The following is an 18,741-nucleotide window of genomic DNA, read 5'->3' as shown; positions in this document are numbered from 1 at the left end:
ATGGTAAATTCTGTGCTCACAAACTATTTTCTTCAACTGTTCTGACTTAACACTTCTTACTCGCAGCCTGTGCTTTAATGTGTGGGGCTTACCTGCCCTCTTGCCAGCTTCTCCCAACCAGGGCATTCTCAGCTTCAAATCAGTTAGCAGAAGAAACTCTTCCATATTCATTAAACTGTTAATTTGACTGGTAAATGTAGCCATTTTGTTACCCCTACTTTTATCCTTATCTGTTTCAATAAATGTATAGGCAGAAGGTAGAGCCAGGAGAAACGGCACATGTCTGTATTGTCAGCTGTCCTACAGGCTGAGGCAGCAGGAGTGCTTGAGCCCAGGCCAGGAGTCAGAAGCTGGCCTGTGCCACACAGTGAGGACCCATCTCTTTAGGAGGGAAAACAGAGAGGTAAATGTTGCCTGTAAGTTGTGTAAAATAAAATGCAAGAGGAACTAATCAAGATGAAGGTAAGTTCTAAGAGAGGTCTATATTATAGGTAGACCTTAAAATTTAAGGCATTCTGGAGTTTGTCAAGTTCTTTAAGAAATGAGTTAAGCGTCACTACGACCTCCAATGTCTACTTTGATGACTTAGAACCTCAGTTCTGTTCAGTAGCTGTCTCACACAGTCCCTTCAGATCTCTAAGCCTTCCTTTCTGCATCAGCAACATAAGGGGAATATACACAGGCCTTGTTTGTATTTGGAAGGTTCCAATAAGATGTACATGAAAACATGCTTTACATCCTAAAGAATAAGGAAAAGGCTCACTTTGTTCTCTCACTACCTCATCTACCAAATCAGACAGAATATTACACAGAGGCTTGCCGTACACCACCAAGCAAGAAGTTTCCACAGGTACTTGCATGCTTTGTGTATAAGGTACAATCTATTAAGTCTCATAATTATTTGTTTATTCTTTTACAATTTTTCAATATTCTGAAAAGGGAGTACAGCACTTCCTTGTTACAAAGGCACACCCATTGTGAGGCTTAATTATTCTGTGAAAGAAGGTAAGAGCCAAACTGAAGTTTAAACACAAGACCTGTAAGACATTTTCTCCATACTAATAAAATCTCTGCCATTAAAATGAAAGAAATGAGCTGATCATATTTCTATGTCTTTATGATATAATGTTTTCCATTTCAGTGGACTTAGTTTTTGTTCAAGGAACTGGTTACAGAATTATCTGTTACTAGATTCATCTATTTCTAAAATCCTAAAGGATTTTAGACTGAAGGCTGCTGGCCCTGGCTGATGCCTGTCACCCAAAAAGGCTATGTCACCTGGTTACCAGGAAACAACCAAGTCAGGCTATTGGCTCACAATGCCCTGCCCCACAGCCCCACCCAATGGCTCACAATGCCCTGCCCCACAGCCCCACCCAATGGCTCACAATGCCCTGCCCCACAGCCCCACCCAATGGCTCACAATGCCCTGCCCCACAGCCCCACCCAATGGCTCACAATGCCCTGCCCCACAGCACCCAATGGCTCACAATGCCCATCCCTGCTGCTTCCCCCCATGTGGCTGCATTATTCATCCTGGGCTGCCTGAGCTTTCCAATCCTGAGAAAAGTGTGTGGAGGGGAGGGTGGTTGTTATTGGAAGTCATCCTGGGCGCTGAACTCAGTAGAAAACCCTGGTTACTAATGTCAGTTCCATTAGCATCTCTGGTTTTCTGAGTCTGGTAGCTTTCATTTGCTCAACAGATGTAGTGATACACAAATGTTTGACTGATTTAGTAACGAAATGCTCCTCTCCTGTCTTACAAGTGTTAGTATTTCTCTTCAATTTGACCATAGCAAAAAAATGAGATGCTTCCTCTCTCCTCCCCTTTCCCATCCTGTAGGAAGGGGGGCCATGAAAACAAACTCTTTTCCACAGGCAGGGTCTGGCCTTCTAACTCTCAAGTCTTTACCTTACAAATTCAAGTCTAAAGTCATTTCATCTCTTTTGGAACCTGTAACCATGAGCTAGCTCTACCTGTCTTTCAGAACAAGGAGGTAAACAAAGCCCGTGAAGTTACTGGAGTAGGGCTGAAGAGACATTCATGTCAACGTGGGAATTTTAAAGTAATCAGAGCTCCTCAGCTAAACTTTTGGGTAAAACCAAAACCAAAACAACTTTTTTACAGCTCTGGCAGTAACATTTCTTACCTTTTGCAGTCATTTTAAGCATGTCCCTCAATTTTTCCTTCGGTTTTCAAATTACAATTAGAAGAAATAAAGCTGCTTCTGTCAAGGTGACTTCAAACCATCTATTAAAAACACCATATAATCTCTTCCATGGCAAACTCTATTTTAAATTTAAGAAGTCTCCAAATATTTGAGTCTGAATTGTCCAAATTATTAGCTTCCTTATCGAATAGGAGAAAAGAAATGATTGGGCCTTTAACCAGCTCCTTTACTGAGGTACCATAGCAGCTGGATAGGTAAGGCTAAAGAATGGGATGGAGACTCCAAAACTGGAGTATCTGAATTTTCACCGTGGAGAGAGAGAGACTAGACCAAAAATGCCTCAAGCTAGAAGGCTCAACAACAAAGACAAGAGGCAGGACTAGCCTTTGTCCCCCATGCACAGCTCTGGGAAAGCTGGCTATAGGCAGAAGGGAGCTGAAAGCTGAGGATGTCTCTGGGGTGAGGGGATGGGAAGGAGGTGTGGGAGGTGGTGGCCAGAGAGAAAATGGCACCCGTGGCTTCTTTACCTTTGCGCCGCTTGATGGGCTGCATGTGCTGGACTTCCGCCACTCCAGAATGTAATATGGCAGGCTCTGCAGTGGTGGTTGCTATTTGTGTAGGATCCACTACCTGAGTCTCACAACACAACAGCACTGCCTGCATGCAGTAGGCACAACCTAGGTCATCCTTGGAGCCTAGGCAATTCCCCATGGGTGACCTAAAAGGGGACTTTCAAAACAAAGCAACACACAAAATCAGAAGAAAAAAAAAGAACAATGAGAACACATGGACACAGGGAGGGGAGCACTACACACTGGGTTCTGTTGTGGGGAAATAGGGAAGGGACAGCAGGGGGTGGAGAGTTGGGGAGCAACAGCATGGGGAAAAATGCCAGATATAGGTGATGGGGAGGAAGGCAGCAAATCACACTGCCACGTGTGTACCTATGCAACAATCTTGCATGTTCTTCAAATGTACAACCAAACCTAAAATTAAAAAAAAGAAAAAAACAAAACAAAACAACACAAAAAAACAAGAAAAAAAAGCAACACACAAAATAAAAAAAGAAAAGAAAAGAAAGAAAAAGCCAAGCAACAGAGCAAGTGCCACTTCTATGAGAGTCGTCAGAGCTCTTCCTCCTCCCACTACCAGCTTCTGACTGAAGGCTGCTGGCCCTGGCTGATGCCTTTCACCCACAAAGCCTCCTATGTCATCTGGTTACCAGGAAACAACAAAGTCAGGCCAGTGGCTCACAATGCCCATCCAGTGGCTCACAATGCCCATCCCTGCTGCTGGCCACCCTGCCCCTCTTGGTGACTGCATTATTCATCCTGAGCTGCCTGAGATATTCCATTTTTCACCATAGGCCTCAAAAAAACCCAGAAATGTCCCTTCATAGATTCTATATAGAGAGTGTGTCTAACCTGTGAATAAAAACAAAGGCTTCGTTCTGCGTGATAAATCCACAAACACAAAGCATTTTCACAAAATCCTTTGGGGCCCACCTCTCACCTTCAGCTTCCTGTTCTTAGTTATTTGGGCTTCTGTCTTGTATGCTCTGTCAGGTTCTAGGCCTTGTAAGGGTGAGTTCCATGTCTCCACTCATTTATATGTGCCCAGGATGGTTGGCTCTTGGGAGGGTCTTCATGGTGATTGAGGCCATGGATCCTTCACACTGTTCCTTGAATCCACTTGATGCAAAATACTCATCCTGAAATGATGCTTTGAAAATGATGCTTCCAGTCAATTAGGGGCCAACTGTATTATGGATCCCTAGTACCCAATACATGACTTATAAGAAATGAATGAAAAATGAGAGAATGAACTCAAGTGTTCTTACAAGGTGAGAGAAAAATGGTCCTACTTACTAGGTGTGCCACAAAGGCATCTGGGATCATTGGCTTTGCTATTTCATAGTAGGCCTGGGGCTCTGAAGGCTGGTATTTCCTCATTCTAGACCTCAAATTCCAATAAATTACCACCAAGTGGACAAAGGTCCATGGGCCAGAGCTCTTGGTGTGAACAACATACCTTTTTTGGGTGTGATTAATAGACAGGGACTATACAAAACTAAAAACAATGTTTGTGTGCTGACTACCTACAAGCCATGGTGATAAAACACTGTATACATGATCTTATTCAATGCTTGTTACAAATCCATGAAGTGGATTTTTACACAAACTTTCTGTTTGAGCTTTTTGGAACAAGAGGCTAGTGTAGTGACTTTCACCTACTCAGCAGCAGATTCAGATATTTGTTATCTGATGGCCAATCTCTTTACATGTATACTCCTACATGCTTCTCCTTTCCGCTCATGATTTTATAGCAAATCCCACACATCATATAATTTCCTCCCTGACTGTCTTGGTATATGTCTGTAAAAGATATGATTCTTGTTTGTTCTTTCAAGACAAGGTCTCTGTCAACCAGGCCGCACTTCAGTGGCATGATCTTGGTTCACTGTGGCATTTCCTGCCTCAGCTTCCTAAGTAACTTCCTGAGCATCTACAGACTCACACCACTATGCCAAGCTAATTTTTTAATTTGCATTTTAGTAGAGACAGTGTCTTGCTATGTTGCCCAGGCTGGTCTAGAATTCCTGGATTCAAAGGATCTTCCTGCCTTGACCTCCCACACTACTGAGATTATAGGTGTGAACCACCATGCCCGGAGACAAGAACTCTTTGAAAAATATAATAATCCCAATACAATCATCAACCAACCATCTCACACCATTACTCTTTATCACTGTCAATCTCCTTCTAGCTCCAAATTTCCAGTCATTTCATGTATTTATTGTGTGAATCAGGATCCAAATAAAGTCTCTCCTTGGAATTGTCTGATTCACCTCTTAGGGTTTTTTTGATCCTGACAACTTCTCACTTTGATCTCTGTGCTGTCCCTTGCAGTCAATTTATTGAATAAATCAGGCCACTTCCCCACAGTTTGGATTATGCTAAGTATGTTCTTATTATGCTGTTTCTCATACTGTGAATTTTGCTAATTGTATCTTGTGATGTTGGTTAACTTGCTCTTCACTTTGTTCTAGTTTTGACAAATTAGTAGTTTGATCTCAAGACTTGGTGAGATTCAGGTTGGACTTGAGGGTCAGGGCAAAGACTGTGCTAGTTTCTTCTAGGAGGAGGTGTGTACTTTCTGGACATCTTTTTTTTTAATTGGTGATGTTAATGGCCATTGATCAATTATGGATTGAACAATGAAAATATTGTTGTATCATTCCTTCTTCATTTATGAGCTGCCATACTTCCAGAAAGAGATACTGCTACCTGAAGAAGGGTCTTGCATGAAGAAAAAAATGCAGCAAATATAAAAGAGATGTTGCTTCTTATAAACTGTGTTACTCACTTGTACAACTTATATAGAAAACGCCAGTTCATGGCTTGATTTCTTCTGTTTACCATTTTTCAAAATGATGGGCTGTTTCATTTATATCCTTCAATGGTGACCACTTCTATTAATTAATTTATTTAGACAGGGAGGGTCTAGCTCTGTTGCCCAGGCTGGTATGCACAGAAGCAGTCATGCCACTATAGCCTCAAACTTCTAGGCTCAGGTGACCCTCCCATCTCAGCTTCCTGAGTAGCTGGGACCAAAGACACAGGCCCTCAAATCTGAGTAATTTAAAAAATGTTTTGTAGAGACAAAGTCCCCCTATGTTGCAGAGGCTGGTCTTGAACTCCTGGATGAAGTGATCCTCCTAACTCAGCCTCCCAGAGTGTTGAAATTACAGGCATGAGGAACGGTGCCAGCCCACTTTTATTTTTTCAAAAGGATCATTATGAATGCAGATATTCAAACATATCTGATATATCTCAATACACTGCAACTATTATTCTTATTAATGTACAAAATGTCCTATCTTTGGTTAGGAGTCCCTTCAGATTGGCCCTTCGGACATGTTGAAATCATCCTAATAATCTTTGATGGATTATTTGCTATCCAGAGTGACAATATGTTCCAGGCTTCTTACACATTTCTGGCCTAGACCTGGAATCAGCACTTTCTCCAGGAAGGCTTGTTTTCTTTCATTGGGCAACGGTATTTTGAGACTATATTGAGCCTACAGTCTTGGTGCTAGGGGTAAATAGTATAATTTTAAAACTTAGAAAACTGCCTGGCTCATGCCTGTAATCCTAGCACTTTGGGAGGCTGAGATGGGTGGATCACCTGAGGTCACAACTTTCAGACCAGCCTGGACAACATGGTGAAATCCCATCTGTACTAAAAATACAATAAATTAGTCAGGCATCATGGCGGGAGCCTGTAATCCCAGCATCTTGGGAGGCAGAGATGGGCAGATCCCAAGGTCAAGAGATCGAGACCATCCTGGCCAACATGGTGAAACCTCGTCTCTACTAAAAATATGAAAATATTAGCCAGGCTCAGTGGCACTTGCCTGTGGTCCCAGATATTCCAGAGGCTGAGGGGGAAGAATCGCTTGAACTCAGGAGGCAGAGGTTGCAGGAAGCCAAGATTGGGCCAGTGCACTCCAGCCTGGTGACAGAGCAAGACTCCCTCTAAGATAAACAAACAAACAAAGAAATAAATAAATAAGTAAATAAATGCAAGACTGCCTCTAAATCATTATACAGATAGTTAAAAAATGAATAAATGCAAGCCTGCACACAAATACATAAGTATAAAAATAATGTTGTGAGCCTCGGTCTCAATAAAATAAATGAGTAAATGTAAGCCTACCTCTAAACAATTAGATAGCTAGATAAATACATAAATAGAAGTAGGCCTCCAAATACATTAATAAATAAGTAAATTCGACCTGCTTCTCCATAAGAACATCAGAAAATAAATAAATGAATACATGCAAGTCTGCCTCTAAATAAATCAATTGATAGATAAATAAATCAATAAGTAAGCTGCCCCTCTTGGTGGCTCATGTTTTTAATCCCCCACCCATTGGGAGCCTGAGCCAGCAATAAAACCTGAGGTCAGAACATTGAGACCAGCCTGGCCAAGATGGTGAAAAAAATCCCTATCTCTATTTTAAAAAATAATAAGGTGAAAATAATTAACTTACTAAATAAAAATATAAATAAATAAATGCAAGCAGGTATTCCTGCATCTAAGTAAATAAATCAGTAATTATGTAAATAAATAAACAAAGGCCAGGCGAGATGGCTCATTCCTATAATCCCAGCACTTTGGGAGGCCAAGACCGGTGGATCATGAGGTCAAGAGATCGAGACCATCCTGGTTGACATGGTGAAACCCCGTCTCTACTAAAAATACAAAAATATTAGCCAGGCTCAGTGGCACTCGCCTGTGGTCCCAGATATTCCGGAGGCTGAGGAGGAAGAATCGCTTGAACTCAGGAGGCCAAGGTTGCAGTAAGCCAAGATTGGGCCAGTGCACTCCAGCCTGGTGACAGAGAAAGACTCCCTCTAAGATAAACAAACAAACAAATAAATAAATAAGTAAATAAATGAGACACTGCCTCTAAGTCATTATACAGACAGTTAAGAAAATGAATAAAAGCAAGCCCACACACAAATATGTAAGTATAAAAATAATGTTGTGAGTCTGGGTGTGAATAAAATAAATGAGTAAATGTGAGCCTGCCTCTAAATAATTAGATAGCTAGATAGATAAATACATAAATCCAAGCCTGCCTCCAAATATATAAATAAATACATACATAAATACATAAATTCAACCTGCTTCTACATAAATATGTCAGCAAATAAATAAATAAATTCAAGTCTTTCTCTCAATAAATCAATTAATAGATAAATAAATCAATCAATAACCCCTCTTGGTGACTCATGTTTTTAATCCCCCACCGATTGGGAGCCTGCCTGAGCTGGCTACATCATCTGAGGTCAGGACATTGAGACCAGCCTGGCCAAGATGGTGAAAGAATCCCTTTTTCTATTTAAAAAAATAATAAGATTAAAATAAATAAATAAGTAAAAATATAAATAAATAAATGCAATCCAGGCTTCCTGCCTATAAATAAATAAATCAGTAATTATGTAAATAAATAAATAAAGGCCAGGCAATATGGCTCAATCTGGTAATCCTAGCACTTTGGAAGGCCGAGACACTTGGAACACGAGGTCAAGAGATCGAGACCATCCTGGCCAACATGGAGAAACCCGGTCTCTACTAAAAATACAAAAATATTAGCCAGGCATGGTGGCACGCTCCTGGGGTCCCAGCTACAAGGGAGGCTGAGGCGAAAGAATTGCTTGAACCAAAGAGGGGGAGGTTGCAGTGAGCCAAGATTGTGCCACTGCACTCCTGCCTGGTGAGAGAACAAGAATTCATCTAAAATCAATGAATCAATGATCCAATCAATCAATCAAGAACTGCAAGTCAGCCTCTAAATCATTACATAGTTAAGAAAGTGAATACATGCAAACCTGCACACAAATACATAAGTATATAAATAAATGTCAGCCTGTGTCTAAATAAATAAATGAGTAAATGTAAGCCTGCCTCTAAATAATTAGATAGATAAATACATAAATCCAAGCCTGCCTCAAAATATATAATTAAATGCGACCTGCTTCTCCGTAAGTACGTCAGTAAATAAATAAGTAAATGCAAGTTTGCCTCTAAATAAATTGATTAATATAGATAAATAAATCAATAAATAAATAGCCCCACTTGCTGGCTCATGGACAATGGACTGCTTTGGTAGTGATTTTGTTTTTTCTTCATTAGTAACCAACAGCACAGCTAACCAAGAAATCATACACATTTGGGGCCATGTCAAACTGAAGAGTTTGTGCCTAACAAACAATGAACAAATTGAAAAAGCATACTAAAAATTGCAAGAAAAGTTTGGGCAAACATTCAGTTGGATAAGGGGTTATTTTTGAAAAGGCACAAGCCAGTAACACTACCAGCTGGCAAAAAAAAAAAAAAGCAGAAAAATAACCAAACCAAATAACCTGAAGAGATATTTGTGCAGACAAGAAACTGATGTAACATTTGCAAAAATGTGGTTACCATTACTAGGCATGAGAAAAATGAAGATCAAACCACACTCAGATCTTATCTCACTCCCAACTAGAATGAACATTACAAACAGATTAAAATATTTTAAAAGACAACTTCTAGTATGAATTTCACAAAGGGGAATTGTTTGTGGAAACATAAATTAAGTATTAATGCTATAAAAAACAGTTGGGGGTCCTGCAAAGAATAGAAAAGAAAAATAGCATACCATCTAGCATTCCCACTACTGGGTATACATTCTACCTACCTGTCCATCCACAAAGGGATCAAGAAACTTTCATATGCATACACTAGGGAATATTCTTCAGCCACCAAAATGATGAAACAGTGTCATGTGGAGCAACCCAGATAAACCTGGAAAACATTATGTTAAATATAATGAGCTGGGACAAGAAAGACAAACACTGAATCTTAAGATGTCTATCTTAAAAAGGTAGAAAGCACAATATTGGTTACCAGGGTCTGGGAGCTAGAGGGAGAGTAGGGATTGGTTATGGAAGCAAAGTTATTTTAACCTTAAAGGAATCAATATGAGTGTTCTCCTCCTCAGCCTGGTGACTGGAGTTAATGATACTATATTTTTCAAAAGAACAAGAAAGGAGAATTTTGAGTGTTCTCTCCACACAAAAATAATACCTTATGAGGGAACAGAGACCTTAAGTACCCTGATTTGACCATTACCCAATCTATATGTGTGAAAAATGTACCCTTAATTATGCACCTTTGTGTTGTGAAAAAAAAAAGTTAACAGAAATAAATACATATTGCTAAAAATCGCAGGGAACCATAAAAACAATTCATATCTAAAGGAATCCTGAGAAATACAAAGTGAGGACCCACAATCCTCGATATTAAATCACACTGCCAAGCTGCAGTTATGCTGCAGATATATAGTACTTGAATAAAAACAATACCTAGAACTGTGGACAAAAATGGGGAGGACAAAACAAGATCAACGCAAAAATGGACTCACTTTTGCAAAAACTCAACTCACTTTGATAAAGACCACCACAATGTGGAAGGCAGAGTCTGCTCAATGAATACCTTTGAGAAAAATGTTATCTGGATGCAGAAGAAAGAAACAGGACTCTGATTTTACATGATATATGAAAATCAACCCCTGCACCCCCCACAAAAAACAAACAAACAAACCCCTGAAGACCAGAACAAAAGACCATAAACCACAAAATGTTTTTAACTAAAACACAGGTTGAGCATATATTCTGGGTCACTTGAATCTCGGCTCACCTTTGCAAAGAGAAAAAGAAAGAAACACCCTGGAAGAAAAACCTCACTGACAATTAAATGCTTTGTCACTGATATGTATTTCCTTATATGGATGATCAAAATTACATGCATAAAATGCAAAAATAAACATAGACTACATCAACTTGAAACGGTTCTGCATGGCAAAGAAACTGCTTTCCAAATAAAAAAAAAAAGCATCCTATAGATTAGGCAAAAATTTCAGGTAATCATGTAATTCATGTGTTGTCATCTAAGGTGTACACAAAAAAACACTACAAAGTAACAAAAGAACCTAATATTTTACAAAGGACCTGAACAGACAATTCTGTGACATAAAATAGAACAACAGATAAAATGTCCTCAAAATTAACTATCCAACAAAGTTAACTGTGTGTGGTTTAATTGAAAACCACACAGGTAATCTCACACTTACTGGATATTCCAAGGAAGTTTTTTAAGAATATGAGAGGCCAGGCTCAGTGGCTCATGCCAGTAATACCAGAACTTTGGGAGTCCGAGGCAGCAGATCACCTGAGGTCAAGAGTTTGAGACCAGCCTGATCAGTACTGAGAAACCCCGTCTTTACTACTGATACAAAAATTAGCCTGGCGTGGTGGCGGGCCCCTGTAGTCCCAGCTACTCAGGACGCTGAGACGGGGAAATCCCTTGAACCCAGGAGTGCAGGTTGCAGTGAGGCCAGATGGCACCACTGCACTCCAGCCTGGGCAGAGCGAGATTGTCTCCAAAGAAAAAAAAAGGAACGCGGGTATGGTTTTGGAGAAAAGGGAACTCATACACTGTAGATGAAAATGAAAATCAGAATACACACCACAGAAAAGAGCTAAATACCTGGAGACTCCTTAAAGAATTGACACTACAGATGTCCCCTGCTCTATTGTGCTCCAGCGAGGTCTCTTTCTTAAAGGTCCTGAGACATCAAAATAACTCTGGACCTCAGCTCAGAAGCCCATGGGGCTCAGAGGGTCCCAGGTCCCATGCTTCACCGCGGCCTCTGGGCCAGGCGCTCCTATATGCTGGACGTGGGTCGCACACCATTCCCGGCCAGGGTGTGGACACTGGGGCGGCCAGGACCCCACAACCGCCGCCATGCAGACTACTGGGGCCCAGATGCCCACAAGGAGTCAGGGCCCAAAAGCGAGCCGCGGGGAAGGAGCAGGGAGGTCTGGAGGGTTGCCGGTGGGGTCCATGCCCCGCCACTTACCGCGGAGACCTGCCTTCTGCTCCCCCATCACATGGAAGCCACCAAGGCTTCTCCAAATCTGGCTGGGACTGCGTGGCCACTTCTGCTGGCTGGGACCACGCCATCGCTTCTGGACGCCACGGCTTCTGCTCGTTGGTAGATGACTCCTCTTCTGCTCCATGGGACCGCGCCATCGCCTCTAGCGGCAGCTTTCGCTCTCTCCAACCACACCGCCATGACTTCTACTAGGCAGCGGTTTCTGCCCCGCCCTGCGGGAAGCGCCATCTCAGTAAAGGTGCGCAGGCCGGCAGCGTCCCTAGCGATTGGCTGATGCACCAGCCCCTCTTAAAGGGGCCGCGGCTTGGACTGCACAGAAGCAACTTCGCCTTGCCGCACAGGCTAAGCCTCTGTCCAGCCCCAGAGGTGGACGAAAGGCGCCCAGTCTCTCCTCCCGGCTCTAGAGCCCTAGAGATCACAGGAGTGGAGCCCTGGGACCCCAAACTTGAGATCAGCTCTCTTTGCCTCAGGAGCTTCCAGGACCTGCCCCTGCCCCCCTCTGGACATCAGCTTCACAACCTGCAAAGGAAGCGGCCTGGCGGGAGCTCTGGGGTCCCTCAAGTGTGGTGCCTCAGAATGCAGGCCAGGCTCCCTTGTGATCCCAGCACTTTGGGAGGCCGAGGCGGGTGGATCAGGAAGTCAAAAGATCGAGACAATCCTGTTCAACATGGTGCAACCCCGTCTCTACTAAAAATACAAAAAATTAGCTGGGCATGGTGGCGCGTGCCTGTAATCCCAGCTACTCGGGATGCTGAGGCAGGAGAATTTCCTGAACCCAGGAGGCGGAGGTTGCGGTGAGCCGAGATCGCGCCATTGCACTCCAGCCTGTTTAACAAGAGCGAAAGCTCCGTCTCAAAAAAAAAAAAAAAAAAACACGGAAAGCTGGGGGCTAGAGGGACAGTCCCAAGGGCAGCAGGGCCTCCCCAGCCTCCCTGTTCGCATCCGTCCTGTGGGAGCCTGGGGGCCTTGCTAGAGCTCAGACACCCGCAGCCTCATCGGGGCTGCCTGGGTCACCCGGCTCCCCAGGAGGCAGTCAGGGGCCCTGGGGTCCAGCGCTGCCGCATCTCAACTCCATCCTAGGTCAGCGCCCGGAGGTGCCCTGCGGACTGGACCCAGCCTGCCCCTTCCCAGGGAGAGGGACCCTCATCGCATCTGTCTCTGTGCCACCCACAGGAGGGCTGTGCTGGCCTCTCCAGGGGATCTGGGGTGAGGCGGGGGAATCCCAGCCACCTGGCCATCATGCTGAAACCACATCTCTACTAAAAATACAAAAATTAACCGGGCATGGTGGCGCCTACCTGTAATCTCAGCTACTGGAGGGGCTGAGGCAGGAGAACAACTTGAACCTGAGGAGGAGGTTGCAGATTTGGGGTCACTGCTGTCTCCACCTCCCAGGCTCAAGCAATTCTCCTGCCTCAGCTTCCTGAGTAGCTGGGATTACAGGCACCCGCCACCATGCTCAGCTAATGTTTGTATTTTTAGTAAAGACAGGGTTTCACCATGTTGCCCAGGCTGGTCTCAAACTCCTGACCTTGTGGTCTGCCGTCTTGGCCTCCCAAAGTGCTGAGATTACAGATGTGAGCCAACTTGCCTGGCCGGGTCAGTTCGAAACCAGCCTGACCAACATGCAGAAACCACATCTCTACTAAAAATACAAAAATTAGCTGGGCATGATGGCACATGCCTGTAATCCCAGTTACTTGGGAGTCTGCAGCGTGAGAATCACCTGAACTCGGGAGGCAGAGGTTGCAGTGAGCCAAGATTGAGCCACTGTACTCCAGCCTGGGTGACAGAGCAAGACTTCATCTCAAAACGAAAGCAAAATAATACTCAAAACAGTAAAGACAGAGAGTAGAATGGTGGTTGCCAGGGGCTGGAAGAGGAGGGAATGGGGAGTTTGTCTTTAACTAGTAGGGAGTTTCAGTCTTACAAGAGAAGAGCCAGCTGGGCATGGTGGCTCACACCTGTAATCCCAGCAGATTGAGGGCCTCAGGCCAGCAGATCACCTCAGATCAGGAGTTTGAGACTAGCCTGGCCAACATGGAGGTACCTTGTCTCTACTAAAAATACAAAAGTTTACATACAGCCCAGCAATTGCACTTAACATACAGCCCAGCAATTGCACTCTTGGGCATTTATTCCAGAGAAATGTAGACTTATGTTCACATTTAAAAAACAAAAACAGGCCGGGCACAGTGGCTCACACTTCTAATCACAGCACTTTGGGAGGCTGAGGTAGGTGGATCAAAAGGTTAGGAGTTCGAGACCAGCCTGACCAACATGGTGAAACCCCACTCAGCTAAAAATACAAAAATTAGCCCAGTATGGTGGTGCACACCTGTAATCCCAGCTACTCAGGAGGCTGGGACAGGAGAATTGCTTGAACCCAGGAGTGGAGGTTGCAGTGAGCCAAGATTGGGCCACTGCACTCTGTCCTGGGTGACAGAGCAAGACTTAATCTCAAACAAACAAACAAACTATAAACCTGTGTGCATAGCAGCTTTGTTCACAGTAGCCAAAAACTGCAACCAATCCCAACATTCATTGGGCAAGTGAGCAGCAATTCAGATGAACCTCAAGGGTATTATGATGAATGAAAAAAGTCAATCATAAGATTCCATACATACATTCCATGTATAATCACATACTGAGGATTTTATATATATCAAACGAAATATCAAAAGATCCCATATATATATATTCTAGACATATATTCTATATAATTATATGCTAATCACACACACACACACACACACACACACACACACAACCTTCATTTTATTTTACTTCATTTTATTTTGAGATGAAATTTCACTCTTGTTGCCCAGGCTGGAGTGCAGTGGCCCGATCTAGGCTCACTGCAACCTCTCCTTCTCAGGTTCAAGCCATTCTCCTGCCCCCAGCCTCCCAAATAGCTGGGATTACAGGCACATGTCACCAGGCCTGGCTAATTTTTGAATTTTTAGTAGAGATGGATTTTCTCCGTGTTTGTCATGCTGTTCTTGAATGCTCAACCTCAGGTGACCCACCTGCCTTGGTTCCCAAAGTGTTGGGATTACAGGTGTGAGGCACCACACCTGGCCAATTTGTTTATTTTTTTGAGATGGAGTCTCACTCTGTCACCAAGGCTAGAGTACAGTGGCAAGATGTTAGCTCACTGCAATGCCCACCTCTCAGGCTCCAGCTATTCTCCCGCCTCAGCCTCCCTGGTAGCTGGGACTACAGGAGTGCACCACCATGCCTGGCTAATTTTTTTTTTTTTTCTTTTTTTAGTAGAGATGGAGTTTCACCATGTTGGCCATATTGATCTCGATCTCCTGACCTTAGGTGATCCACCTGCCTTGGCCTCCCAAAGTGCTGGGATTATAGGCGTGAGCCACCATGCCCAGCCATATAACTTTCTTCAAAGAAAATTACACAGGTGGAAAAATTTTGGGGTGTGTGTGTGTATGTGTGTGTGTGAGTGTGTGTGTGTGTGTGTGTTTTGAGACAGGGTCTCACTCTGTCACCCAGGCTGGGGTGCAGTGTTGCAATCATGGCTCAAGTGACCCTGCCACCTCAGCCCCACTAGTAGCTGGAATCACAGGTGCACACCACCAGATCTTTTTTGTTTCTATTTTTATAGAGACAGAGTTTGACCATGTTGTTCAGACTGGTCTCGAGCTCCTGACTTCAAGTGATCTGCCCACCTAGGCCTCCCACAGTGCTGGGATTACAAGTATGAGCTGCCACACCTGGCCCAAAATTGTTTTTTTTTTTAAAAATGGGCTGGGCAAGTGGCTCGCACCCGTAATCCCACCACCTTAGGAGGCCAAGATGGGAGGATCACTTGAGGTCAGGAGTTCGAGACCAGCCTGGCCAACATGGTGAAACCCTGTCTCTACTAAAAATACAAAATTCCTGCCTACAGTGCCAACTACTTGGGAGGCTGAGGAAGGAGAATTGCTTGAAACCCAGATGTGGAGGTTGCAGTGAGCCGAGATTGAGCAACTATGCTCCAGCCTGGGTGACAGAGCAAGACTCCCTCTCAAAAAATAAATAAATAAAATGTAGTATGACTAATGATAATAACAATCATTTCTTCCCTTCTATTAACATTCCAAGTACTGTGCTAAGTTCCTTACATAAAGTTTCACGTTTTTATCTTCCCCATGACCCTATAAGCTGGATATTATTATGTCCATTTATAGATGAGGAAGATTAGGGGCCTGGAGACATTAAGTAAACCACCCGAGGTCACACAGTAAGGAAGCGGCAAATCTCAGAGTTGCCTGGCTGCAAAGCTGGCAACTTTGCAACCTTTCCCTCCCCCACTGCGCCTTAACTGCCGTCTTAGAGCTGGGTTTGAGAATGCTTCCCCGGTCCGGGGTCATTATGGCATTTTCTTCTACAGAGTATGTTCCTGGTAAATGGAACTGTTTATTTTCCACCTATTTATTTATTTTTTCTTTAAGATGGTCTTGCCCTGCTGCCCAAGCTGGAGTGCAATGGTGTGATCTCTGCTCACTGCAACCTTTGCCTCCTGGGTTGAGATTCTACTGCTTCAGCCTCCTGAGTAACTGGAATTACAAGCACATGCCACCACAACCAGCTAATTTTTTGTATGTTTAGTAGAGACAGGGTTTCATCATGTTGGCCAGGCTGGTCTCGAACTCCTGACCTTGTGATCCACCCACCTCAGCCTCCCAAAGCGCTGGGATTACAAGTGTGAACCACTGCGTCCAGCTACACTGATGCTCTTATCCTTTGTCCATCTGTTTCTGATGGCAACAGCAACCTTCAACTTCCAAAAACAATCACTTGGAGTCCACCTTGCGCAGAGGTAGGACAAGCTTCCATGCAGGTAGGGGTGCTGCTGCACCCGCAACAACCATGCATCCTCCTGCCTTCAGGTTGCAGCCAGAGGAGTCTGAAGCCTCTGCAGAGAGCACAACTTCGCCAACTGGAACAGACTCCCCTTAAAGGAATGTATTTAGGAAGATCATTTCAAGCATACCATGTACATGCATTTCTCCAAAATATGCTCAGATGGACTTCTGTAATCAGAAAGCTGTGTGTATGGGTTTTGCATTTTCTTGGTCCACACAAACCCCTCGAGAGGTCCCTGTGGGCACTGAGCCTATATGTAGACATCCCCTCCCCTCCTTGATGTCCCAGACATCACAGTCCCTCTGAGGGGCTCCCACCCCCTGGGGAGCAGTCCCTCTGACCTACTCCCCACCCTCTGGAAGCTGGGAGGTTGGAAGAGGGGGCACATGCCACAGAGCCAGCACACAGTAGGGTACTCAAGGCACATCTAAGCCTTCGTTTCTGCTGTGTGGAAATGCTTCCTTCACAACTGGAGTCTCAAAACCTCCCCTCAGCAAGAAGGTGCTGCTCAAAACTCTGGGCACACATTAGGGCTGGGAGGGGGTGGCGGAGAGGGGAATATGGCCTGCCCATCCACCAGGCAATGGGGCACCTGCCCATCTCTCAGACTGGTCTAGACCCACGTTCTGGGCTCTGACTGCAATGCCTTTCTCTTTCCCTTTGCAATTCCCTTGGGTCCTGCCCAAGACAGATAAAAGACAGAGCAACCTGTCTTTATGAGAGGTTCCTCTGCCAGAGGGAGGGACCTGGAGAAAACCAGAATGAGGGCCAGAGCCAGAGAAAGATAAAGCACCAGGGCCTCCCACACCAGTGCCTGAGGGTACACTTTATTCCCCAAGGATTTACCCCCAGGTACATGCTTTATTTCAATCTATTTTTTTCTTTTCATATTCCTTTATGAAGGCACTGGGAAATGCATTTACAAGAACGAGGGGTGTTGACATCTTCCTGGCAAAAGTATTAATAATGTATTCCCAGGTTAAATTCTGGATCTCTTTATCACTAGCTACCTAGTGGACCCATGTGAATCAAGTGGGGATTAGAAAATGGGATCCTGTAGTGTGATGTGCATAAAATACCCCACAGATGAGTTGCATGGGAATAGTTGCTTTCTTTAGATGAAACAATGTAGAAAGTCAGCACGACACAGTGACCAGAGCATGGTGCCTGTGCCCGGCCTGAAATCTAAGCCACGTGTTCCTGGTACTGTCACTCAGCTCCTCTGTCCTCAGCTTCAGTTCTAGGATGTGAACTTGTTACTAGGGCTTGCTTATTACTACGCTGTTACGAGGCTAAATATAAATGCAGACACAGCGTTAAGAAAGATGATGGGTACTTCATAAGTGCTGTTCTACACAGGTGTTCAGTTACACATCTGGAAGACACGCAGCACTGGTGACCTCCAGAGACGGGACATGGAAGGTGACAGGTCAAGGCAGGACAAAGCTCCACCTTTCCACATTGGCATGGACATGATGCTTTACAGCTCAGGGGGAAAAAATCTGTTATCTCTTGTGACGTGGGATGGGAAGAGTGGGAGCTGACTTCTATTTTATGTTTCAGGGAACTGAAATTTAGAGAGATTCAGTGATTTGCTCAGAGTAACAATGCTGATGAGTAATGAAGCTAAGGCAGGGAATTTAGTTGGTTCCCTGGGGATGAAGATCCCTGAATGCTTGAGACCAGGAGTCCACACCCTGGACTCCAAAGTGAGGACCCTCATCCATTTCCAAATCCTCTTATACCCCAACACTGCTGCAGGGAGACACTGATGCCCTGGAGGGGGTGCCTGGCCCAAGAAAAGGGCCCAAACCCTGCCTTAACTCCTGGCTTGACATTTCAACCCCTCACCCAAAATGCAAGACTTTCCCCCAAGGAAGCCCTGCTGAAGCCTTGGGGGCCCAAATTTGTGTCTGTCTTACCCACACTTGACCCTGTATCTGCCTTGTGGGGTGACTTCCTTGTGGTTGGGTGACCTCTCTGAATGACCAGTAGCCTCCTTGACTCCCAGCTGACTCAGAATGCAGGACGTTCCCAGCCAACTGCCCCTGTGACAGTTGAACTTAGAATCAGATTCATCTTCAACCAACCAAACCAGGCTGCTGGGCAGTTAAGATTCATTAAGTGAAAAAGTGGCCTGTGGGGCTGGTGCTTGGACAGCTCAGGGAATGAAGCCGACAAGCTGCCAGGGTC

The 18,741-nt window shown here is 44.4% G+C and overlaps 1 protein-coding gene across 16 annotated transcripts in view; it reads right to left on the bottom strand.

Moving 5' to 3' along the window:
• LOC108590381 (uncharacterized) overlaps positions 1–18,741 on the bottom strand; it is a 71,182-nt gene that overhangs the window by 34,941 nt on the left and 17,500 nt on the right. For 6 of the 16 annotated variants that reach the window (XR_013521134.1, XR_013521136.1, XR_013521133.1 and 3 more), the window contains exons 1-6: positions 11,644–11,888; positions 9,421–9,527; positions 7,471–7,591; positions 6,589–6,709; positions 3,684–3,893; positions 2,699–2,900 (exon numbers count right to left, since the gene is read on the bottom strand). Coding sequence is in view for 10 of the 16 variants with exons in the window: in XM_078334761.1 (XP_078190887.1) it covers positions 2,699–2,882 (184 nt within the window). In the remaining 6 variants the exon portion in view is untranslated. Of the gene's footprint in view, positions 1–2,698; positions 2,901–3,115; positions 3,894–6,588; positions 6,710–7,470; positions 7,592–9,420; positions 9,528–11,643; positions 11,892–18,741 lie in introns of those variants that run through there. The other 10 variants (XR_013521145.1, XM_078334769.1, XM_078334765.1 and 7 more) reach the window with 7 other exon arrangements.

The sequence above is a fragment of the Callithrix jacchus genome, chromosome 1, assembly GCF_049354715.1.
Source record: "Callithrix jacchus isolate 240 chromosome 1, calJac240_pri, whole genome shotgun sequence".
In the NCBI taxonomy this organism is placed as follows: Eukaryota; Metazoa; Chordata; class Mammalia; order Primates; family Cebidae; genus Callithrix; species Callithrix jacchus.
This window is presented reverse-complemented; position numbering and strand designations above follow the sequence as displayed.